This window comes from Fukomys damarensis, unplaced genomic scaffold, assembly GCF_012274545.1.
Source record: "Fukomys damarensis isolate Sample0158 unplaced genomic scaffold, DMR_v1.0_HiC HiC_scaffold_14, whole genome shotgun sequence".
Lineage (NCBI taxonomy): Eukaryota > Metazoa > Chordata > Mammalia > Rodentia > Bathyergidae > Fukomys > Fukomys damarensis.
In genome coordinates this window covers 42,978,988-43,004,797 of record NW_022900926.1, presented here as the reverse complement: position 1 = coordinate 43,004,797, position 25,810 = coordinate 42,978,988, and the positions used below count along the sequence as shown (strand labels likewise).

The 25,810-nt window shown below is 40.3% G+C and overlaps 2 protein-coding genes and 2 non-coding genes across 6 annotated transcripts in view; 1 reads left to right on the top strand and 3 right to left on the bottom strand.

Moving 5' to 3' along the window:
* Positions 1-5,408: 5,408 nt before the first annotated feature.
* On the bottom strand, positions 5,409-19,134 carry Tcp1 (t-complex 1). Its single transcript, XM_019208492.2, has 14 exons — positions 19,057-19,134; positions 18,479-18,755; positions 16,637-16,722; positions 16,048-16,176; positions 15,095-15,192; positions 14,595-14,705; positions 14,065-14,246; positions 13,447-13,573; positions 9,366-9,541; positions 8,558-8,681; positions 8,071-8,263; positions 7,751-7,914; positions 6,453-6,622; positions 5,409-6,252 (listed from the first exon to the last, which is right to left on the bottom strand). Exons 2-14 carry the CDS (start codon positions 18,540-18,542, stop codon positions 6,206-6,208), a joined length of 1,671 nt encoding a protein of 556 aa, XP_019064037.1. The 5' UTR covers positions 18,543-18,755; positions 19,057-19,134; the 3' UTR covers positions 5,409-6,205.
* On the bottom strand, positions 8,365-8,494 carry LOC117286060. Its single transcript, XR_004517198.1, has one exon. It is a non-coding gene; the product is annotated as a small nucleolar RNA SNORA20 (small nucleolar RNA).
* LOC117286062 lies at positions 14,803-14,941 on the bottom strand. Its single transcript, XR_004517200.1, has one exon. It is a non-coding gene; the product is annotated as a small nucleolar RNA SNORA29 (small nucleolar RNA).
* A 32-nt stretch (positions 19,135-19,166) lies between the features above and the next one.
* The window catches only part of Mrpl18 (mitochondrial ribosomal protein L18), a 7,204-nt gene continuing 560 nt past the window's right edge, over positions 19,167-25,810 (top strand). The window contains exons 1-3 of one of the 3 annotated variants that reach the window (XM_019208495.2): positions 19,167-19,586; positions 20,052-20,238; positions 24,943-25,025. In XM_019208495.2, the coding sequence (XP_019064040.1) occupies positions 19,538-19,586; positions 20,052-20,238; positions 24,943-25,025 (319 nt within the window). In that variant the 5' untranslated portion in view covers positions 19,167-19,537. Of the gene's footprint in view, positions 19,587-20,024; positions 20,239-24,942; positions 25,175-25,810 lie in introns of all 3 variants that reach the window. The other 2 variants (XM_010631059.3, XM_010631058.2) reach the window with 2 other exon arrangements.

Genomic DNA, 25,810 nt, shown 5'->3' with positions numbered 1-25,810 from the left:
TAAAAAAAAAAAAAAAAAAAAAAAAAAAAGAAGGTGAGGCATTAAGCGTGCTAGGCAAGAACTCTACCATTGAGCCACCTACCCAGTTTTTTTTAAAAATTGTGCAACAGATCTTAATAAATTACGTAGGCTAACTTTGAACTTGTGCTGCTTCTGTCTCACCCTCTGGAGTGGTGGGGGTTACACGCATGTGCCACTGTGCCTATCTGGATTTCTGTTTTAATATCTGTATATAATAGGGCTCCAGCTAGCAGTATAGGATGCTGGGGATCCTAGAGCATATTTCAGGGACTAGACAAGGCTACAAGGGGATGGATATGACAGGTGACAGATTCGGGCACCCCGAAGGATCGTCAAGCTGTACCTGCTTGGGCCCAGCCCTCTGCTTGTCTGGGATACAGCTCAGGATGTTGGGATGGACCGACCATGTGGCTGCACTGGGGTTAGAAGCCCAGGTTGTATGTCTGAGCCTGATCCCAACCTCCTCTCCCTACCCTCTCACCTGCCCCCAGCAGCCTCAGGGTCTTCAGCATTTGGCTTTTCTTCTAGGCTTCTGGGCAGTCCTGGAAGCAGAATGAGAGAGCAAGAGCCTCCAGTGAGTAAAGGTTGGACAGAGGAGGTGCCTTCTTCTGAGAGCAAAGGAAGGGGTTGTTCCCTGCTATCCTTCCAGGCTTCCCCTATGCAGCCTCCTGCCCAGAACTATGCAGCATCAAGTTTCAACTCCAAGTTCTCACCCCCTGACACCAGGCCCCAGAAGTCCTCATACATGCATACCCTCCTGTGCCTTTGCCTCCTAAGTGGCAAACTTCCTGTGTTTGTCCCACCAGCGAGAAATTGCAGTACCCCCACTGCCAGTACCCAGTGGCAGGGCCTCCTCTTCTCCTGTGTTCACTCCCTTGCCCCAGCCCTTATTCCTGACTGTGGCCTGACTTACGGGTTATAAAAACCTCTCACTTGGCCTGGTCTCTGGGGCATGGGCCAAGCCTGACCCTTGTTCTCCTACCTCCTGCAAGGCTGGCTCAGTTCCCTGCATGATGCCTTGATTGGCAAGCTGAGAACTCCTTTAACTGAGAGAAGAGATACCTGGCAGAAGTGTGGTGCAGTGGTTTAAGGACTGTGTTGGAGTGTGTGTTAGGGACCAGTCCTGCCCTAATGGTTTTGCTTTGAAGAAAAGGAGATAACAGTGTTTCTAAAGAGCTGAGCACAGGACTTGTCATGCCCTTGCTATATGCCAGGCCCTGTTCTAGACAGGAACACTGAGCAGGAAACACTATCACTAGTGATTAAACTTCGCTTGTAAGTGTGGTGACACAGGAGTTCGGAGAGTGGTTAGCAGGAGAGGCTTTCTTGAGGAAGTGGAGTTTGAGGTAGGACCTATACAACAAGTGGCAGTCAGTGGAAGTGAGAAGGGGTTCTCTATTTAAAACTTTTCAAAACATTTTATTGATACAATTTAGATATACACAATGATCATGTTTATCATAGGTAATTTGTACCTGTACGTGACATATCTTGATTCCTCTTTCTTCCTCAATCCCCTTCCCTTCCTTCAACCTCTCTTCCACTCATTTTTAAAAGCTTTGTTTCCATTTCTTGTTTTTTTCTCACCCCCGCTAGCTCCTTTTCCTTTTGAATGATTTCTTCCTATTTCACAGCATTTTGATCTTTATTTACCTTTTTAGTTTCTCACACCAGAGAGACAATGCAATATTTGACTATGTGTGTCCGATTTATTTCACTTAAGAGTTAGCCTCCGGCTGGGGATTTAGCTCAGTGGTTCCACTGCCTGCCATGCAAGCACAAGGATGTGAGTTTGATCCCTGGTACAAAAAAAAAAAAAAATGCATAGCCTCAAGGTGCATCCATTTATCCACTTAGGTATACAATGTCTCAAGCTTATCCTTCTTTATGACAGAATAGTACTCCACTGTATAAAAGAACTACATCTTTTATATTCATTCATCGGTCAGTGAGCATTTGGGTTGTTTCCAAGATGTAGCTATTATAAACTGTGTTGCTATAAACATGCGTGCTCATATATTGCTATGGTATAATGCTTTCAGCTCCTTTGGGAAGAAACCCATAAGGGAAATATCTGCGTTAAATGGGACCTCTAATCCTAGTTTTTTTTTTTTTTTTTAGGCATTTCCACAGTGGTTGCACCAGTCTACACTCCCATCACCAACAGAAAAGGATCCATCCCCCCTGAATTTGTTGTTGATATTTTTTGCTAGTACCATGCTGTTTTTAATCATAGTAGCCTCGTAGTATTAATTTCAAATCAGGGATCTGAGCTGCCTTGTTGCCCACTGTTTTTGCTATTCTAGGTCTTTTCTGGTTCCAAGTGAATTTTAGGATTGTTTTCTCCAGTTCTATGAATGGTATTTTGATTAGGATGGCATTAAATCTGTATAACAAATTTGGGATGGCCATTTTCACTATGTTGGTTCTTCCTTCCCAAAAGCCAGGGATATCTTTCCATGTTTTTATATCCCCCAGCCCTGCCATTGATTTTTGAGTGTTGACTTTGTATCCAGCTACGCCACTGAATTCGGGTTATTACACTTGATCTTAGCCAACAGGACAAGTGATGAATTCAGGTTATTAAATCTAGAAGTCTTTTGGTGGAGTTTCTATGTAGAAAATCTTCAATGTAGAAAATCATGTTATCTGCAAATAATTTAACTTCTTCCTTTCCAATCTTTATTCTTTTCCTCTTATCTAACTGCTCTCATTAAGGTTTTTAGAACTATGTTGAATAGGAGTGGTGATAGTGGACATCTTTGTCTTGTTCCTGATTTTAGAGTGAAAGTTTTCAGTTTTTGTTCAGTCAACCATATGTTGGCTATTGGTTTGTCAGATGGCTTTTATCAGATTGAGATAAAGGCCATCTATTCCAACTTTCTGTGGGTTTAAAAAAATCATGAATGGATGTTGGACTTTGTCAAATGTTTTTCTGCATCTATTGAGATGATTATGTGATTTTCATCTTTGGCTTTGTTGATATGGTATATCACATTTATTGATTTGCATATCCAGAACCATTTCTGCATACCTGGGATCAATCCTACTAGGTCAGTTTATAATCTTGATGATTTGCTGCATTGTTCACTAGTATCTTAGTGCGGATTTTTGTGTGTGCTTACTTAATAACTATTGATGAAACTATTCAGATTACTAGCTGGGAGTGGGTGGACCCAGATAGCCAAGTCCCCCTGTACAGTCTGATTTCTTTGGACTTCTCTATTTTTTGTTTTTATTGGAACTTTTTAGATATACAGAATAACATTCATTACAGAATTTGTACCTGTACATGATATATCTTGCTTTTTTCCTATTCCTCTCCCTTCAGCATTCCTTTTATAAAAGCTTTATTTCCACTTTTTTCTTGTCCCTTCTCCCCGCACCCCTTGTTGCTCTTCTCATTTGAACAATTTCTTCCCATTATGCAATATATATTATACTTTTTGGTCCTTGCTTACTCTTTCTCACACCGGAGAAACAATGTGGTATTTAAACATGTGTCTGATTTCTTTCACTTAAGAGCATGGTCTCAAGATGCATCCACTTAGCTAGAAATGTCTCAAGCTTATCCTTCTTTATGGCAGAGTAGCACTCCACTGTGAGAAAAAAAAAATCATCTCTAGCCATTCATAGGTTGATAGGTATTTGGGCTGTTTCTGAAATCTAGCAACTAGAAACCGTGCTTCTATAAACACTGATGTGCACATGTCCTTGCAGTATGATGCTTTTAATTATTTCAGGAAGATATCAAGAATGGGATAGCTGTATAAATGGAACCCCGTTTTAGTTTTTTGAGGAATCTCCTGATTTCCATAATGGCTGCACCAGTGTGCACTCCCACCAACAGTGAAGGGTTCCTTTTTCCCCAGTCTCCCCTCCCCAAACTTGAAGTTCATTCTTTTTTGGTACTGGGGATCAAACTCAGGACCTTGTGTTTGCGAGGCAGGCAGTGGAACCACTGAGCTAAATCTTTGGCCCTCATTTCTTGATAGTAGCCATTCTTTCTGGAGATAGAATCTCATGGTTGCTTTAATTTGCATCTCTTGAATGACGAGGGATGTTGACCATTTTTTCATAATTTGCCATTTCTTCATTTCACAAGTGTCTTAATTTCGGAGGCCCACTTTTGGATTGAATCTTTAAATTTAAGGGGTGATTTATTTGAATTCTTTATATTTCTAGATATTAGTCTTTTGCCTGATGAACAGCTGGTAAATTTTTTTCCCCACTGTGTGGTCTATTCCCTGTGTTTCTCTGACTGCGCAAAACACTTTCTAATAAGGTGTTGGTTCTCTGTGATATTTCCCATGCAGTCTGGGTTTGTTCGTGAAATCTTTGCCTACTTCTATGTCCTCAAGTGTTCTACCTCTTCTCCAGCTTTTTTTTTTTTGGTACCACGGATCAAACTCAGGACCTTGCCCTTGCAAGACAGGTGCGGTGCCACTGAGTTAAATCCCTGGTCCAGCATTTAAATAGTTTATCTATTTTGATTTTAGGTTAGTGTATGGTTAAAGGTATGGGTCTAGTTTCAATCTTTTGCATGTGGAAAACCAGTTTCTCTAGCACCATTACAGAGGGCTAGGGATTTAGCTCAGTAGTCTGTTGCAAGGTCACAAGTTTGATCCCCAGTACCAAAATAAAAACAAACCCCAACATAAAAAGAGGCTTTTTTTCCAGTGAAGGGGTTTGGCTCCTGTCAAAGACAAAATGGCTGAATATGTCTGGAGTTGTTTTTGCGTTTTCTAATCTGTTCCATTGATCCTCAGGTATATATATATATTTTTGTACCCGGGATTGAACTTGGGTCCTTGTGCTTGCAAAGCAGGTGCTAGAACCACTGAGCAAAATCCCCAGCCCCTCAGGTATCTTTTGCCATTACCAACCTATTTTTATTTTATTTTTTGGTACTGGGGATCGAACTTGGATCCTTGTGCTTGTGATGCAGGTGCCAGAACCACTGAGCTAAATCCCTGGCCCAGTACCAAGCTATTTTTACTATAGTAACTTTGTAGTATAACTTCAGGTCAGGGATTGTGACACCTCCTATCTTGCCTTTGTTGCCCAGAAGGCAATTTAAATCCTTAAAATCACAATTAAACTAGCCGGGGCGGGGGGGAGATTTAGCTGAGTGGTTCGGTGGCCTGCCTTGCAAGTGCAAGGACCCGAGTTCCATCCCTGGAACCAAAAAAAACAAACAAAAAAACAAACAAAAACTAGCCAGATGTGGTAGTGCATTGCCTACGGTCCTAGCTACTCAGGGGGATAAGGCAGGGGAATCATAAGTGTGAGGCATCAGCATGGATAACTCAGTTAGACTCCGCCTCAAAATAGAGGCATAGATGTAGCTTAGCAGTAGGGTGTTTGACTTGCAGGCACAAGCTCAATTTGATCCCCAGTGCCATGAGGGAGGATAATTTTTAAAGAACAAGGAAAGGTAGTCAACAGTGAATGTCAGAAGTGTCAATTTATTCCAAAAGCAGTTAATTTAAAATTTAAATTTGAAGAGTAGTTTGGCTGGTATAATGTTAGGAACAAAAAGACACAAGTTTGGGTTTTTAACCTAGGTCCCATGGTGGTACACATGCTGGAAGCTAAGGAAGAACTGCTGCCAAGTACAAGGTTGGCCTGAACTAAATAACAGGGCCCAGCTTCAAAAAGCTGTAACAAAAGAAATTAAAATAAATGACTCAAGGACTGGGATGTAGCTCAGTGGCATCGTGCCTGCCTGGCAAGTACAAGGTCCTGAGTTTGGTACTGGAAAAGGAAAAAAACAGATCTAAGAAAATTTTCTTCCCCTTTAGCACAACACTGAACAAAAGGCTACAAATGGGTCATCCTCTAGGAGCATCTGGCTGTCAGATTCTTGTGACACTGTTACACACACTGGAGAGAATGGGTGGAATGCGGGGTGTTGCAGCCCTGTGCATTGGGGGTGGGATGGGAACAGCAATGTGTGTTCAGAGGATGAACTGCTTAACAGTAGAATCACTTAATCTAAACTTCAATCTCATTTCTCTTTAAACTAATGAAGTAGTAAGTTGTAATATATGGAGAAATAAGGAACAAAGCAAAAAGCAAAACTCTCTGATTTCTCAGGAATACAAGCTATCAGGCTGCTGTACTTTAATGTGTAACACTCAAGATACAAGAAACTGCATCTAAAATTATAAATTACATCACATTAGTCATCAAGGGCTCCAGAATGAACAGCATCTTCATAACCTCCATGTTTATCATCTTTACTTTCTGGGTGTAATTTAATCAGATCATCAATTCGAAGAATAGTAATCACTGCTTCTGTTGCAAATTTCAAGCTCTTTACTTTAACTATGGTTGGTTCAAACACTCCTGCTTGCTTGTTATCTCTTGGTTTACCATTGATCAAATCAAGACCAATCCTGCAATTAAGGGGAAAAACTGGGTAACATGTTTATCATCTTTACTTTCTGGGTGTAATTTAATCAGATCATCAATTCGAAGAATAGTAATCACTGCTTCTGTTGCAAATTTCAAGCTCTTTACTTTAACTATGGTTGGTTCAAACACTCCTGCTTGCTTGTTATCTCTTGGTTTACCATTGATCAAATCAAGACCAATCCTGCAATTAAGGGGAAAAACTGGGTAAATGATCTCTTACAAGTTAATTAAGCAGCCCACTAATTCTCCTATTCCTGAAAAATGTTGAAGATTGTAGTAGTTAACTAAATGTATTATATATGTACCAATTCTTGTAATCATTATGTACTACAAAAATGTACTAATAAAATCAGTTATGATTGACAAGTGTAGGGCTGAGCATCGTTGAAAGGCTAGCAAAGAAACACTGATTCCACACCCATCATGGTGACACACACCCATAATCCTAGTGCTGGGGGGGGGCATGTGCACGCGTGCTAAATCAGTACATTAAAACCAACCTGGGCTACATAGCAAGTTCAAGGTTGGCCTGAACTACATTGCTAGACCCTGTCTCCAAAAACAAAACACAACAAAACAAAACAAAGCAAAACCCAAACAAACCAAAAACAAAATAAAAAACACCTGATTTCAAGGATCACTTAATATACAGTCACGTGCTATATGACAACATTTTGGCCAAGGAAGCACATTTAGGACATTAGGCAAAAGATTTTGCCTAGAGACATCATAGCCATCTTTGTTTATTTAAATACATGGTATGATGCTCTCACAATGATCAAATCACCTAACGAGATATTCCTGTTGAAGCCATGCATGACTCTAAGGGGGTGCCTGAAAATAGATATGGATCACCCTTAAATCTCTTAGACTTTCCTGCAAGTAAATGACTCTAACCAGGGAAGCAGGGTAGAAATCAGTTAAACAGTCATCATCCTTAACATCAATAACAACTCATTATAATGTTTAATTCTTTTGACAGGTCTGTGATTGACATTTGCTGACCTTCTAGTTGACCACTATAATTTTAAATACCATTTTCCATAGGTACAGAAAGGGATTTTTCGTTGTGTTTTTTTTAAGACCGGGTCTCACTATGTAGTTGAGACTGCTCTGGAACTCACTATGTTGCCCAGGCTGGTCTCGAACTCACAGTGATCCTCCTGCCTCAGCTTCTCGAAGGCTGGGATTACAGGTGTGCACCACCACACCCAGCTTCAGAAAGGGATTTTTTTTAAAAAAAGTATGTTTCATCGTGACATGATAAGCAGATGACAATGAAAAAAAGACAAGAATACTGTATGCTTACCATTTTAGATTTTTACGTTCTGGGTTAACTTGAGCCTCATTATGAAAAGCCCTTAACTTTGCAACCAGATCTGTGGAGTCTTGAGCAGCGTTCACTGCCAGTGTGTTAGGAATGACAAGAAGAGATCTTGCAAACTCTGCAATAGCAAGCTGCTCCCGAGATCCCTAAGAAGAAAGAAAGTCTGGTGACTCTTCACAAAAGGAAAGGAAAGTAATGAAAACCCACAGCAGCAGCTAAGGTCTCAGGCAAATAAAGCTTAGGTCTCAGACTGATAAAGTGCAAGAGTAGCTCCCAGGCCCTTGAAAATAAAGAATTCTTACCATGCTGGTGGCGTAGTTTTCAAGATATATGGAAAGGGCTGCTTCTACGGCACCCCCACCGGGAACCACAGATTTAGACTCCAAAACTCTCTTCACCACGCAAAGTGCATCATGTAAAGAGCGCTCCATCTCATCACACATGAAATCATTGGCCCCACGTAAGATAATTGATGCAGATGTTCGGGCCTTTGTACTACGAAAAGTAAAAAAAGGGAGACTGTTATACATAGACATTCACTGCAAGGGCCCTTTGTTACATTCTGCTTACAGAGGACACTGACATACTCTACCCAACGGTGTCCAGGCCACGCAGAAGAGAAGACACAGTTACTTCATCTCAGCTAGCAATGGCCCAATAATACTGTATCCCATGCGTATAACTGCTCATATCACCGAGAGACGATAGCAGCAAATAAATGGGAAGGAAGTTTATTTGTCCTTGAAAACAAAGTCTGCAGTGCTTTAGGATTCACCAAGTGGCCCTTACTTTTTGATTAAGATCAGCTCATCATCACAGATTCTCTCCTGTACCACCTCTTCTGCTTGTCCCAACATTGTAGCTTCAAAAGTTTCTTCACCTTCCAAATTGGCCAAGGTAGATAGGACAGTTGCTATTAAGAGAGTCACATCATCAGTAAATAGTCTCATAATGATTTTTTTGTTGTTTATTTTGCTTTTCGAGATAGGGTCTGGCTATGTAGGCCAGGCTGTCCTTGAACTCATTATATAGGCCAGGTTTTATTCAAACTTTCAGCAATCCTTCTGCCTCAGCCTCCCAAGTGCTAGGATAACTCTGTCCACTTCTCATAACAATGTTCCTTTTGGTACTGGGGATCGAATTTGGGACCTTTCACTCGCAAGGTAGGTGGTGGAACCACTGAGCTAAATTCCCAGCCCTTCTCATAATGATTTTAACATGTCTTATACTGAGAAACATGTTTTTAAAAACCTTTTGTTTTGCTTTTTGAGACAGGGTTCATTATGCAGGTTCAGACTGACCTGGAACTTGAGGTGACCATCCTGCTTCAGCCTCTGAAATGCCAGGAGCACATGCATGGGCCACCACGCCCAGTGAGAAACATTTATTTATAGCAAAAGTAATATACTACATACCTAAGGTTTATTGCTCACAGAAGCAATTGCCAGTTTCTCCTAGGACCATCATGCATTACTATTATACTGGGAATCAAACTCAGGGCCTCACGCTTCCAGGCAGGTGCTGTGCTGCTTAGCTACATTTTTGGCCCAGACCATTGTACATATTAACAGAAAGCATTTTACCCAAGAAGACATACCTCCAGAAGCTTTAGCAATGCGCTTAAGGTCCCTTTTTAAGACTCTTCTAACTGCCATTGCACCCGACTCCACGAAATACTTCAGACACATGTCATCAATTCCACCAGTGGTTAGAATAACATTGGCACCAGTTGCCAGGATCTTCTGAATTCTCTCCTTTGTGATATCTGATTCTCTACAGAAAAAGCATTTTAATAACCTAGATTACCTTCTGTTTTCTAATCATGCAGGTATAACTTCCTTTAGGCATTTTTTACAACTGCAGGTTAAATTCTATCAACTATTCTCCCCCAACTTGCAAACCTAATTTAAAGTAGTCCAATTTATGAAAAAATTCAAGCAATGAAAAAAACCACCACTTTGCTCTCCCAACTGCAATTTGAAGTCTTAATAAGTGTTACGAGAAAATACTAAAAAGCCCGCTGTTCAAAATCTAGTGGAGAAAATTACCAGTCACACCTCCAGGGCCAGCATCACTTAAGGTGATAATGCGGAGATACCACCCAAGCAGCAGGAGAGGCGTAAATCCAGCCCACTAGGTAGGAGGAGAATTTAAGAAGGGGTTCAAACTTGAAATTGCAGGAGAACAGAAGACAAAAAACTTGTAAGCCACATTAAAGTGTCTCATTAGCTAAAAAACAGTAACTGTTTTAAGCAAAACTAGTATTATTGAATATATTTATTCAAAATCATCCCCTGATGTTGATGTGTAAACCACATTAAAAAGATGAAACATGAAAGACAGAGACATTAATTAGAGATAAGGACATCTGTCAAAGTTTATGGTTTAGGTAACTGGGGGGACAGTGACTCATAGAGTAAAACAGTTTGTGGGCAAGTTGGGAAATCAGGAGTACTGGGACAGCATAGGTTTGAAGTCTGTATTGAGGTGAAGATGGTAAAAGGCAGTAAGTCTCATCAGGAAAATGAGAAGCTAAATATGGTAAAGACAGATTCAAAAACATCATATTTAAGCCATGTGAGTAGAGATCATTCAATTGTTTAGGTACAGTCATGTGCCTCACTCACATGACATTTTGGTTAAGCGTGGACCAAATATAAGAAGATAATGGACCCAAAAAGTTCCTTTCTCCTGACAATGTGACAATTCTAACATCACAGTGATACACATTACTCATATGTTTGTAATGATTACGGTACAGGTAAAACCCTGTGCTTCTAGTGTATACAAGTACAGCATAGTTACTTGCAGTACATTATTGAGTACGATAATAAACAAATGTATTACTATTTTCTGTATTTACTATAGCAGCTATCCTAGTTTAAATTGGGCCTTAACCCAACCCACTGGTTGTAAACTCCTTCACTTAGGTGATCCCCCCGCCCCAGACTTCTGCACAGCTGGGATTATAATCATGTTCCACAACATCCAGGTATTTTAAAGCTTACTTCTACTTCTCCCTGGCTACTGAACTAGTATTTATGCCAGACATTGGTGGACTGGCTACAAACTAAGAGGAATCATTTTGTCTCTATTTTCAGAGTTTACAGTACAGTTGTATAGACACAAAACAGTAAGTAAATAAAGCATAGTTTAGACCAGTGGTGGCGAATTTATTGTGTGTGTACCACAGTGGGCTGTTTTGTATCACTGAAAGAGCTAAAAGGTTCACCATCACTGGTTTATACTGAGGCAGAAATTTGCTCCCCTGACAGAGTGACTAGTTTGGAGGCAGAAATCACATGGTCTTGGAGAGACCAGAAGAAAAAGGTACAGTAAGTCCTCGACTTAATGAGTTCCAGTCCAAGAGAATGTTCCTAAGTTGGATTCATTTGTATCTGAGAAAATGACTCTTATATAGCACATCTATGAAAGTTTGCAACTTGAATGTTCATAGGTGGGGGAATTCTATTAGAAAAGAATTAAACTTTTTTCTTAGTTTGCTGCCTGTGTGGAGGAGTTCCCATTACCAAAAAGCCATGAGTGGGGTATCATCATGAGTTAGTTTTAGAATTCTGATTTTGAGATGCCCAAAAATCGTTCAAGGGCCGGGGACTTAGCTCAGTGGCACTATTCCTGCCTTGTAAGCACAAGGTCCTGAGTTTAATCCCCTGTGGGGGTGGGGTTGTTCAATTACTAGTAAATATGTGTTTAGAGTTCTAGGGAACAGATTTGGGAGGCTGCAGGATAAATATGTGAATTCACGGGGACAAAGGAGCTACTCCGGGGAGAGTACAGTGAGACTGTGGCACGAAGAAAATTGTCAAGTGAGTTTGACAGAGCCTCTCTTCCTCTAGAAGTATTTCAAGAGAGAAGCAGCCGAAGACTTGCTGAAAGTCTTACATGCCTACATACTCTCAAATTTGCTTGACGAGCAGCCCTCCACTGAAGAAAACAGCTGACGAGCAGATGACAAGCACAAAACAAACAGTTTTGCATAAGTCACTCTTATGTGACACCTATACAAATGTGGAAAGACAGGGAGCAATTGGAGCAGGAGAATGGGGCTTTCATTTAAGGACAGAAAAAGTGGAATTGAGACAAGGAAGAACAGCTGAAGGTATAGTTGAAAAAAGTCAATGAATCAAGGCTCTAAGACAAAAGACAACAGATTGTGGAACACCTACTGTAGGACTGGCTTTTGGAGACAGGGTCTCGCTTTGTAGTTCAGGCTGGCCTTGAACTCACTAAGAAACCCAGGCTAACCTCAAACTCATGGCACTCCTCTGGCTTTTAGAGAGCCAAGGATTGGCCTCTGAAGGAGGGAAGGAGGATGTGCAGATGGCTAAAAAGACCACTCCTAAATATTGGCAAAAAGTCCTTGTTGTTTAGCTGCATGTTCAAACTAACCAAAAAAGTGTCAAAAACAAAAACAAATTACCTTGAAGAAGAGAATACAATAGTGGTTATCAGAGTTTAGGAAGGGTTTGTGCATGTGTGATGGGGTAAAAAAGAGGGGGGAAGGATAAAAGGTAGAGAGAGGTGAAGTTAGGAAAAATATACAGTTGTTCCACAGCACAGTATATTGACTGTGGTTGACAACAATTGATTGCATATTTCAAAATACAAAGTAGAGAGATTTTAAATACAATCATCTTGGTCTGATCAGCACACACGGTATACATATATTGAAATGCCACACTGTACCCCATAAACATAAATGTCATATAAAAATAAAAATACTGTACTAATGTTTTTTTGGAGACAGAGTCTTGCTACATGTAGTTTAGACTGGCCTTGAACTTTTAGTGCTCCTGCCTCAGCCTCCCAAGTGCTGGGATTACAGGTGTATGCCACCACGCCCAGCCTAAAAATAAAAATATTGGAATGATGTGGGCTAAATGGAAGCAGGCAGCCAAAATCCCTTGAGCAGTCAATTATGTTTAAGAACAGCTCTCCATTATGCCAATAAATGAATACCAGCATCTGGAACACCTAGATGTTAGCATGGTCAATTTTAAACTGATGAGTTCTATACTGCTTCTCTGAGAAAATAAGTTCTTGGCTTTTTCATCCTGAATTTCAACTCGGGAAACCAAAATTCTACAAAAACATATATTTTCCTATGTTGTATCATTATAAATTCCCTTCAAAATATTACCACATATTCTAAATTTTTTGGAGCTTATGTAAAATAGCTTGATTTGGGTAAGAAGTTAAAATCTTCCAAACACACTTAAAAGTTCACTTCTGTTTTGCTTGATGGTTGGTCATGCCAGCAAGCCCACCAATGTGGAAAGCGGAGGCAGGAGGATCACTGGTTTGATCTTTTAAGTCCAGACTGGATGACATAGCAAGACACTGTCTCAAAAAACAAAACAAAACAAAAAACCCAAGCAAGCAATCAAACAAACCCCATGAAACAATCATTTATTTATTTATTTTTAGGTACCAGGGATTGAACTTGGGACCTTGTGCTGCTTAGGCAGGCGGTGGCACCACTGAGATAAATCCCTGGCCCACAATCCTCATTTTTATAAACCACCATCAGTGATTCTAATAACTTGTCTATTACCTATGAAACATACCACTCATTGTTTTAGTTTACTGTCACCTGATCCAACACAAGGATATTTCTCCAACACCTATTATAGTTATAGCTAAAAATCTCAACTTACCTCTGTCTAATTTGGTCCAGTTTCTCAGGATCTGTAATAAGCACCTGCACACCAAGCTTCATTTTTGTCTTCTGCAGGCTGAAGTCAAGGCAAGCAATTTTTGCATTAACGATTCTCTTGGGCATGCCTGTAAGTGAATAAAACACTAAGTTCTTCTATGTAACTTTAACAGTGCTACAGTACATCCCATATACCTATCCTTAAAATCATGACTTAATAAATATACTAAACTAGAAACAACCACACAAATTCAGATTTAACTTAGTACATTAAATGCCTGAAGAGATTAATGGCATTAAGTGTACACAATTGGTTTCAATGCACTCACCCTAACACTTTATAGGTGTCTGAGTTACAAAAAGAAATATTGCATGCAAACTACAAAAAGAGCTAGTTTTTTTGTTAGTTTGTTTGCTTGAGACAGTCTCACTATGTAGTTGAGACTGACCTGGAACTCACTATGTAGCCCAGGCTGGTCTCGAACTCACAGCAATCCTCCCGCCTGAGCCTCCCGGCGTGCTGGGATTACAGGTGTGTGCCACCACGCCTTGCTCAAAAAGAGCTAGTTTTGAACTGTAGTGATTTCATTCTATGACTGAATCCCAAACTTAAACTTACCCTGAGATCCCACCACACAGTTGAGTGCATAGCCATTGATCAGCATGCTTTCTGTCTGGCTTCGCCCGTGGGCTTTCAGAACATTCACAGAATTGACCGGGTAGCGAGGCTGGCCTCTTGAATCAGTGTATTTAACAGCAAGCACAGCATCTACTACCATGTTAGAAAAGAAATCACCGTTTCTGTACCAACAGTTAAGGATAATAACAGACTGTGAACAGAGGGTACACAGGAAGACCAAGGGCAATTCAAAAGGACTCTTTCAGCAATCTCATTCATGAAAGAAAAAAAGCATTACTTGTGCTATAAAACTCACTGCAGTATTATTCGTCACGATCCACACAGGCTATTTCACGTTACTGTTTCACCCTAGAAATGCAGGGACGGCCATTCAGTGTGGCACCACTTGTCTCTAACATAATTTTCAATCTGCAATAAACTGGTGTTTTAAAAGCAACTCAAATCAGATTCAATACCCCTTACCCTCCCCATCCAAAAGATCTTAAACTTCACTGAACATTTAAGGATACATTCCAATAATTTTGGAAGACATGGATGTTTTAGCAGCATTAATCAGGCAATCTCTTCCAAGTTCATCTGTGTTAATAATTAGGTTTTCATTGATATAGCGCACTGCTTCCCTGTTGAATGTGTGAGACAGAAAAATACTTATGAATCTACTACTCAAACCTTTTGACTGTCTCACATTGCACACGCTGTCAAAATGCTATAGGAAATGGTGTTCTGTTCAGCCATTTCATATAGGAGGAGGACACTGAAGAGCCCTCCCTCTTCAGATCATGGCAACTTTCATCTATCCCACAAGCATAGCCACTAAAATCTATTGTTGGAGAAAACGTGGTAGTCAAATGGGAAAGATACTGGCCCAAGTTCTTACCTCAAATGTTACTACGTGAATGCTAAAACACAATTTCCAATTAAAATGTGCTCATCAGTCAAAACACTAAGAGCCAGACTATTCTTATATATTACAGCTGAGAAAATTTTGTTCACATGCAAGCAGTCTTACTTGCAGGCAAGTCGATAGCCACTAATAACTGATGTGGGATGAATTTTCTGTTTGACTAGTTCGTCTGCATTTTTCAGAAGTTCTGCTGCAATGATAACCTGTTGAGAAAAGTCACAGACTTAGTATGTGCATTGCATGCATAAAAACACACCACCAACACGAGCGGGCATTATTAACCAGAATGGTGATGAGGAAAAGAGTAACGGTATTTAAAATAGCACAAAAGAAGAAGAGTCTATATGTGTGTGGATAAAACCAGATGAAGCCAGAAAAATGCTGTGATTAGCTCTACAGTAGATGCAAACACATGCATTATCAATAGAGATTAAGTGCTCAAGAGAAGCTAAATTCTTGACTAGTGGAGTGAATTGCACTATTATATGTTTTGTAGTTCAATTTCCAAATGCTTCTTGTAAGGATTACTAAGAAACATTTTTTTATAACTTAAAATTCTGTCAGCTTCTTTTAGGGGAAAGAGTGATGAAATACTTCCTCACACTTCTATTCTGAGTTCCTGAGATTACCTCTCTGCATTTAAAATATAAAAATATCTCGCTGCTTTAAAAAGCTGGTAAAATTTTCTCCTTTAGATAATTATAAAAGCAAAAGTTTTAGAAATTTCTTAGTTTTAGATGGTGGTAAAGGAAGCAACAAAACTTTAGAAAGTATATAAAACCTTTCTCTAAAGAATGAATATTGTCATACTTAGGGGCTAAGCAGCCCTCCAAACTGGTGAAATCCAACATTTGAAATGAGGCTACATTTCCTTATTGTAAATTCCTTTTCTACTCAAATTGTAAAAACTAGCTATAAGCATTGGTTTTCAAATTTTGCTTCTGAGTAATTATCTGCCAAATAATATTTCCTTCTTAAATACTGAACTTGTTCCTTAACCTGAGTAAATGGTTTTAACTCTGATTAAATGACTATTCTTTAGCCACTGTCCCACATACCACGGAGGTAGTTCCATCTCCAACTTCTTTGTCTTGCAGATCAGCCAGCTCACAAAGGACTTTAGCTGCAGGATGTTCTACTTCCAGTAACTTCAGGATGGTGGCACCATCATTAGTAATGGTTACATCCTAGGAAATATGCAGGAAAATGTAGTAACATCAATCACCAATAGGAACAAGATGTCCCCTAAATTAATACAACCTCACTATGGTGCACATTCAACTTTTTTAGAGACAGAATCTCACTGTGCTGTGCAGGCCGGCCTTGAACTCACTATGTAGCCCAGGCTGGCTTCAAACTTGCAGCAATCCTGCAATTTGTCTCAGTCACCCAAGTGCTGGGATTATAGGAGTGTGCCACCAAACCCTGCTTGCACATTCAACTTTAATACAAATTCCACTAGGACTTAAGAATATACAGAACAAAACATTTAAGATGTTTTTTCTTTTCTTTTCTTTTTTTTTTTTTTTACCGGGGATCGAACTTGGGTCCTTGCTCTTGCAAAGCAGGCCACCGAACCGCAGAGCTAAATCCCCGGCCCTAAGATTTTTTTTCTTTAAGGCAGTAAACAATCAAAAGTATACTTACACCAATATCATCCACCAACATTTTATCCAAGCCAACTGGACCAAGAGAACTTTTTACAATATTTGCAATAGAAGCTGCAGCCATGACTGTAGATAACCAACAGGAAAATAGGATAGAAATAAAGTTACAAAACCACATTGCCTTGAAACACAATCATTTCAGCCTAAGAAAACTAAATATCCAACAGCCTCTGAATATCCTCAATCTATAAATGCCATTATTTTAAATATCACCTATTAGAAGGAGGGTAGTAAATTTCATTAGGTACATTTGGTAAACGGATTAAGTGTTTTAAAGAGTTAATTGTGACAGAATAAAAGCGTAATTAACAGTTTTAATTTAATGCTTTGCCACTTTATGTTGGAAAGAAAAAGGTTTCAGTCTTTGGATTCTGGCAAGTTTTTTTCCTTAATGGTTAATGGGAATGAAACCCATTGCCTCAATCTTGCTAGCTATATTCCCACATTTCTTAAGGAAGTGTTAATTCTGGCAAAAGAAAAAACTGTGAGGAAAATGTATTTCTGTCTTACCTAAACTTCATTGAGGAAAGTATGGAAATTTTCATGTTTTTTAAAACATGAAAATGGAGGGCAGGGATTTAGCTCAGTGGTTCCACCACCTGCCTTGCAGGTGCAAAAAAACAAACACAAACAAAACAAAACAAAAACCCCTTAAAAATGGTCTTTCACCGAACACAACTTTACTCCCCAAAAAGGCCAACGGTATTTAAGTCTTTTAAATACACAAGTGTATTAGTGTTCCTTACAAGGATTTTAAAATAGAATAAAAAGCCAGGGATTTAGTTCAGTGGTGTTGCCACATGACTCTCAAGTGCAAGGACTTGACTTCGATCCCGTTAACAAAAACAAAGCCAAAAAACCAGAACGAAAAGTCAAAGCAGCCAGGAATTTAGTAGCTTCTGTTGAACACTTACTCTCTACAGGTAGTGGATTTATTGTGTGTTATATAGTACTGTGGAGTTAAGGAGAATATCTTTCTGGCTTCTATCTGGTATTATTTATTTGCATACAGAATCATTTGCTCTCCTTTTCATTTTATTTTCCTCTCTTACTCACCATCATCATTCTAGTTACATCCTTAACTCTTAAATTTTGTGCCAGGGTTTCTTTAAATTCCCCAGGCTGATCTCGAACTTGTTATCCTTTCCCGACAGGTATGAAAAAATCCCAATTAAGCCTCTTCATTTTTGAGGCAAAAATTTGACTCAAGTGATTTTTTTTTTTTGGTACCGGCGTTCGAACTCGGGACCTTGCGCTTGTGAGGCAGGCGGCGGAACCACTCAAGTAAGTCCTCGGCCCCTGACCAAATGATTTGCTAATTCGCATTAACGCTTGCTAGAATGAATAGTTCTCACCTATGCTAATATTCAATTATCATTTATTTAACTTATTTCACCGTAAGAAGCTATCAACAAGTTCTGCACAAAAACTGGGTCTGAGAATCAGGGCACCCGACATCCACCGGAAGGGAGCAGTGCGAGTCACCTAAATCCTATACGTATTTATCCATGTGCTAACTGTGCAGGGGAACTCAAAATTTTTCTGGCCGATGGTCCTAAAAGGAAGCCCTAAGACGGACGCCCAATGGGCTGGAATCTGCGGGTGTGCCCGGCACGTGTCACTGCGGGGCCTGGCTTTTCAGGAGAGGGGCGCGGTCTCTACACCGGCCGAGCACCCGCCCTCCTTCCCACGGGTTCTCTGGACGCACTGAGCCCACAGGCCGGACTACAGAACTTTTTACAGGCGCTTTCTTCTGTAAGAGATACAGAGGAGAGAAGCCGGCAGCCTAGGCCCAACGGACGCAGGTCTCGCCCATCCTTACTGTTCTGGGAGCGGATCGCTTCCCCAGTGGTGCGGTCCCCGAACACCGACAAAGGTCCCTCCATCTTCGCGGTGGAGTTCCCGTCCAATTTCACTCAGACCGCCGACAACCACTACCTCGACCCACAAGCCGTGCAGCAGCACGAGGCACCGCGGGGTGGAGAGGCCGGAGCAGCGCTTTAGGGGATGCTGGGTAACACAGCGCGTCTCACTTCCCCCTCCCAGGCTTGGCCGCGACGCACGGCGGGAAGTAGGTAAGGGGTTGAGATTCAGGAAAACTGCCGGAAATGAGGAACAGTAAAGGGGACGGCTCAGTGTTTTTGTCCAATTAGAGACCGTAGGAGAAGGGAGCGAACGCGGAGAACGGAAGTTAGGAGGTTGGACTATGCGGGTGGAAGGAAATAGTAACTGAATTTTGCGACAGACAAATTTGCGCGTGCGCATTTAGACTTTCTAGTATCTTCTAGAAAAGGTGGTCAAGGGCAGGAATTGGGATGCATAGCGATAATGTGTCATTTTTTAAAAATACTCGCTCTGGGGGGAATGAAGCAAGTCGACTCTGCTTTGTTCCGGACTCACAAGTGTAAATTTGGGATCTGAACTTGGATTAGACCGGGGAAGCTTTTTGCTGGGGAGTGCGGGTAAGTTTTTAGTTAATGGAAAACAACTGCATCTCGCCCTGCTCCATTTCCTCACGGGGACAGACTCGCCGGTGTCCAGTTGAAGCGTTCCCAAACAATGGTCAAAGGACGTTGCTGGCTTCTTGGACGATAGACTAGAGCCAATAGCGTTTCCCCATCCGTGACTTTCCCGGAGTGCCTCGCTAGAAGGGCACTGATTGGCTCTGTACCTGCGTGTGTGTGTTGACGTAAGCGCCGATTGGTGGAGCCACAATGACGGATAGCTCCTGTGGCCACTCAGTTCCCGAAGATGGTGGCTTTGCTCATCTGCAGGCGTTTGTAGCCTCTTCTAATCTAATGTGGCTGCTGCCGGTTAACTGCTTAGGCTACCGTCTGGAAAAGGAGGCAGACATTCTGAGCTTTCGCATATCCTTTCAGCGATGGCGTTTGTGTCACGGTTCTGGAACTTGCCGATTTGTGGGAGCCCAGGTAATTTATCTCATCCTATTTTTTAGCTTACTCCCTAGTGCCTGCACAGTAAGTGAATTTACCAGTCCTATTTTATTTGCTTGTACTTGAATTGAACCCGATACCTTCGCACTGAGTTACATCCTCAGCCCCGACCCTCTTAATTTTGAGACAGGGTCTCTTTAAGGAAGCTGGCTGGTTCGAACCAGTCTGGCTGGAACTCGCTATCTTTCTGCCTCAGCCGCTCAGTATGCCGGAATTACAGGTGTGCACCACCATTTGCGGCTCTTGGAAACGTTTTTGGCATTCGACAGAGAAAAAAGTAAATGTGCAAGCAACATTGTGATGTCTAGGAGAACGTTAGGTACCGAGATCTGTGGTGACAACTTCTTTTCAGATTGGGGATGGGAATAGAGCATGTTCCTGTTTTGCCTGTTTTAGTTTTTTTTTTTTTTTAAGGTCCGTGTGGTCGTTTCCATTTATTAGCGTGTCGGTTCGCACCTCTCTCAACCAGTGGCACGCCAGAATCAAAGCCCGAAACGGAGTCTGTGGAAAATGAAGCCGTTGCCCCAGAGTTCACCAACCGAAACCCTCGGAATCTGGAGCTCTTAGGTGTAGCCAGGAAAGAGCGGGGTTGGGGGACCGTGTGGCCTTCCCGCGAATTCTGGCACAGGTAATTAAGTCTCCTAATGATTGACAGAGCAGTGCACAGCACCTTATTGATTGTTTCTCCAGTTCATTTAATGACAGTGCCAGACTTGCCAAGGTGTCTCTCCTGGGAGGCTGACACCTGGTGTGTAGCCCTGGAGCTAGGGGGCGGAGTGGAACAAATTAATAGGTGTGCTGGAGAAAATTTAAAAGGTAATATCAGATTAGGAGACGTTAGTGTCTGCTAAGGCTCGTAGGAGGAGGTGACATTTAAAGAAGCTGAGATCAGAAAAATAGGAGGAAGCCATGTTATCTGCTAGAGCATCCTAACATTCAAACAGCTGTGATGGGAATGAACTTGGAGCATTTGAGGAGCTGATGGGTCAGTGTAGCTGGAGTTCAGTGGGCCAAAGAGTGAGTGATGTAAAATGAAAATAGAGCGGCAGGAAGGAGTTGAGTCAATTAGCTTTGCGAATTAAGGTAAGCAGTTGAGAGGATACTTTCACTGGGAACTATGAGGGTTTAAAGTTTGAGCCTGAGTGATCCGGATTTGAAGATCATTCTGAATGCTTTGAGGAAAACAAATTTTTCGGGGAAGCAGATAGAAAAGGGAGCACCAGTGTGAGTTTATTATTATTAACGAGATATTTTTTTATAAGGATAGATGTTTGTTTATTTAGCAGTGCTGGGGATGGAACTAAGGGCCTTGTGCATGATAGACAAGTGTTAATACCAATGAACTTTGTGCCCAACCCCAAGGTAGTTGTTTATTGAGAACTTTGTATTTGCTAAGAACTACACTTGATTGAAACTCTTTTTGCCACAAACTGTGCTAGTTGCTTTAATGTATTTTGTCATTTAATCCTTAAAACTATTATGAAGCAGGTAAAATTTTCACCATTTTTCAGAAGGGGAATTGAGGCTAAGGGAGATATGATTAATAAGATTCAAACATTTAATATGATCTTAGACAAGACGCTAAATTATCGCTATACTGTAGCGTAGAGAAGGTATTAGCTGTTTATATCATATTTCTTAAGGACTATATAAAATAGTAAAGGCAAATTAGAAATTATTCAGCAAACATTGGGCCTATACTTTCTTTTTTATTATTTTTATTGTTGTTTTTTTTTAATTAAAAAAATTTTTTTTGGTACTGGGGTTGAACTCAGGTCCTTGTGCTTGCAAAGCAGGCTGCAGAACTATTGAGCTAAATCCCTGGCCCTATACTTTCTTTTTTAGAAGCAGGGTCTTGGCTTACAGCTCACCTTGGCCTCAAATTTATGATCCTCCTGCCTCAGCTTCCCAAGTCTAGGATTACAGGTGTATGCTATTCTGCCTGGCAGGGCTGATACTCTTGCTAGTTATTGTGCTAGATGCAGAAAATACCAAGATAAAATTATGTCATACCTATCACCAAAGTCTTAATACTTTCATAATAGAAAGTGGAGTAGAAATAATAGCATGTTACAATTGCTGCAATACATTTTACTTAGACTTTACAGTGAGGAATCAAAGAGTAGACAGTTGACTTGAAATATTCTGGACCTTAAGTCTAAAAATCCTCTGAAACACCAAGCTTATTACTATAACTGAATATTTGGATCATTTAAATACCTATGGAAATGTCTTCCCCTGCCCTATTTGCTGTATTATAAGGGAATTTGGAAATATTAAGAGTGGGAAATGACTTTAGAGATTCTGAGTCCTACCTTTTAATAGAATATATAGTTTAAGATAAGGCCTCAAAACTATTGGGTCAATTTTGGCTTGTAAGCAAAAAATTATTTTTGCTTCTTTTTTTGATACAGGATCTTGCTAATTTCCAGGTGGTCTGAGCTGGCCTGGAACTTGTGAGCCTCTTAGCCTCTCAGAGTGCTGGGATTATGGACATGTGCCACCATGACCATTTACTTTTACATTTTTTAGAAAAGTTGAAAAACTCAAATAATAATATTTAGTGACACTTGAAAGTTAGATAAAATTCAAATTTTGGCATCCATAAAAGAAATTTCTCATTCAAATTTGTTTAACAGTACAGTGTCTGAGTTGATAAGTAAATACAGATTATGGCCCACAAAGCTTAAAACGTTTATTATTTGCCCCTTTACAGAAAAAGGTTGTCAACCCTTCATTTAAAATAATAGGATTTTTTTTTTTTTTTTTTTTTTAACCAGAGCTACCAGGAAAACCCACATTTGCAACCTAGTGCTTTTTTTAATTTGCATTATTAATCTTAATGAGGATCTTCTAATTTGAGTGTTGTCTTTGAGCTTAGTTTTAAAAAACGTAGAGATGGGGAGTGTAGCTCAGTGGTAGTGTGTATGTACAAAGCCCCAGATTCAGCCCCCAGCACCAAACAAATAAAAATGGAAAACAAAAATGGAAAAAAAAAAAACCCCAAAACACAAAAGTGATGCAGTTGTTGCTTGGTATTCAAGGTGAATTGGCTCCACGACTCCGCTAGATACCGCTTGAGTACCTTATATAAAATGGCATAGCATTGCATATGATCTATGCACATTCTCCTATGACTTAAAACTATCTTTAGATTACTTACAATGCCTAGTGCAAGCTGGGTGTGATGACACACGCATGTAATTCTAGTATTGGGGAGGTTGAGGCACAAGAGGATTGGCATGAGTTCGAGGCTAGCCTGCATGACGCAGTGAGACCCTGTCTCAAAGAAACAAAGCAAAAAACAAAAACCTAGTGTGATATAAATGCCTCATAAATAGTTATACTATACTTTTTTGGGGGTACTAGGGATCGAACTTAGGACCTTGCACTTGTGATGCAGGCTGTGGAACCACTGAGGAACCACCTACTTTTTTGGGAATAATAACAGAAAAAAAATCTCTACCTGTTCATTGCAAATACAGTTTTTTGCCCAACTATTTTCCATCTTTGATGGGTTGAATCCAAGGATTTGACATCCACAGGTGGCAGGTTAGCTGTGTTTACATATGTTATAAAACCCAAAATGGATATAGTTTCTTCTGTGTCTTTTTAGAAATACATATAAAAGCATAAATTTTTTTATTTTATTTTATTTTTTTGGTACCGGGGATTGAACTCGGGTCCTTGTGCTTGCAAGGCAGGCCACCGAACTGCTGAGCTAAATCCCCAACCTGCATAAATGTATTTTTTAAGTTATAAATCTTGACACACTGTAAACACCATCTGCAATTTCCTTCTCCAGCCCTTTCTCCTCCAACTGTTCACTTAAAAATCTGTCTTGGAGATCCTTTGTGATGGTTGGGAACGCTGGCTCTGGAGCCAGACTCTTGGACCATTCAGGTTTCATTACTGAGTAGTTGTAATCTTACCCAATTTTTCTTTTCTATTTCTGTAATTTAAAAAAGGGGGGGTGGGATTATTTAGAGACCTGAGCTATACCTTTAAACAGAACAAGCATGACACATTGTGAGTGCTCAGTAAAAAGCTATTGCTATGAAGTACTACTTCATTCCATTTAGTAACTATAGAGTATCATTTTGTGGATATTTCTGTTGTTGTTGTTTTTTTTTTTATTGAGACGGTGTCTCACTATGTAGTTGAGAATGACCTGGAACTCACTGTAGTCCAGGCTGGTCTCAAACTCATAGCGATCCTCCATCCTTACCCTCCCAAGTGCTAGGATTATAGGTGTGTGCCACCATGCCCGGTTTTTGTGGCTATTTCTAATTAACTGGTTTCCTATTATCTTTTAGGTTACAGTATTGCAGTGAATTGTCTGGACAATGGATTTTGTCAGTGAGAGTGGGAATATTTTCATGAGTGTACAAGTTGTGAATATTTTCCTTTTCTGTAAACACTGCCCAAATCCTATGCCAGGTGTGGTGGTGCATGCCTGTCATTCCAGCACTTGGGAGGCTGAGGCAGGAGGAGCACCTCAAGTTTAAGGCCAGGCGGTGCTACATAGTTCAAGGTCATCCTGGACTACATAGCAAGACCCTGTCTCAAAAAACCAAATCCTTTGCCTACTTTCTTAAGTTATCGGTCATTTCCTTATTGATGACAAGGCGTTTTATGTAGTATGGAAATTAGCCTTTTGAAAAATATGTAAATTTAAAATACTCTTATCATTGCTTGTCTTTTTGTGTGTGTGTGTGCGCTGCTGGGGATTGAACCTGTTGCCTTGTTCATACCAGGCAAGCCCTCCACTACTGAGCAATGCCCAGAGCTTCATTGCTTGTCTTTGACTTTACTGTTACTTATTTTTTTACCATGCAGAAAATTGTGTCCATCTTATATAAAAGCCATATGACCTGTTTGGTGTCATTTAAATAGGCCTGTTTTACTTTTGGATTATTAAAAATTCTCATGTTTCCTTGTATTCCCATAATTTCAGTTTTTACATTGAAATCTTTATCCGGCACATAGTAGTTTAGCTCTGCCTCTTGTATTTTTTTTGGTACCATGGATCTAACTTGGGACCTTGTGCTTGCGAGGCGGACAGCGTACTACTGAGTCTCAAGTCTTTTTTGAAATGTATATGTAAGTAAATAAAACTCACCTTTTCAGAAATACCAAATTTCTCTTTGATAACTTGAAGTTAAGTGAAATATTTGGTTCATTATTATTGAAGATAGTCTCATAATCCCAAGTAAAATCCACTAATCTTTGAAGTTTTGGAGAATATTTAGGCATTTGTTTGTCTGCTTTAATTTATCTTTGGGATGGGTAAGATGGTTTTATGATTTTATTCTCTTCTCATCCTGTTTAGGTTGCGAGTTATAAGGACCCAGCATCATGTAGAAGCACTTGTTGAGCATTGGAATGGCCAGATTGTGGTGTCAGCATCTACTCGTGAGTGGGCTATTAAAAAGCACCTTTATAGTACCAGAAACGTGGTGGCTTGTGAGACTATAGGACGAGTGCTGGCACAGCGATGCTTAGAAGCAGGAATCAACTTCATGGTCTACCAGCCAACCCCTTGGGAAGCAGCCTCAGACTCGGTATTTTTGTTTTCATGTACTTCAAGGTTAAAGGGCATTGGAGAACTATGGGTACAGTTTGGTAGAAGAGCACTTGCATAGCATATGTGAGACCCTGGGTTCTACCTGCAGTACTGCAAATATATTTAAAAAGTACATAAAAGGTACTTTGTAAATTCTTGATATTAGATACTTACATAATAATAATTTCCAAGTGATTTCCATTTGTTAGACCCTGGTGATTCTATGACAGCATTGCTTCATTTAATTCTCATAGCAATGCACAGAGTAGGGACTTGTATTCCCATTCATTGCACAAATAAACAGATCAGAATCAGTGTGTGGTGGATTTCAAATTCAGGCTGACTGCTTTTATAGCCTACAGTGTCAACTACTTATTCACATACTGACATGCTGGCCTTTTTTTTTTTTTTTGGTACCTGGGATGGAACTCTGGACTTTGCATTTGCAAGGCAGGAATAGCACTAAGTCCGCAGCCCCCGGCCAAATATTTTAAAACACTGCTGGTTATACCTCAGTTCCCTTTTTCTTATGTAGGTCATATTTTAGATCACTTTCTGAAAAAAAACTGTAGGTGGGATGTTAGCAAGAGCAGATCAGTTGTTTGTTTCATTGTCTATTAGGAAGTGAATTTAG

What these genes read in the sequence shown, in the direction of transcription:
- Tcp1 (XM_019208492.2), bottom strand. Translation starts at nt 18,542, where the DNA reads ATGGAGGGACCTTTGTCGGTGTTCGGGGACCGCACCACTGGGGAAGCG. An exon ending in AGCGATCCGCTCCCAGAACA is followed by an intron (nt 16,723 to 18,478) that starts GTAAGGATGGGC and finishes GGTTATCTACAG; the next exon opens with TCATGGCTGCAGCTTCTATT. An exon ending in GGCTATCGACTTGCCTGCAA is followed by an intron (nt 14,706 to 15,094) that starts GTAAGACTGCTT and finishes CACATTCAACAG; the next exon opens with GGAAGCAGTGCGCTATATCA.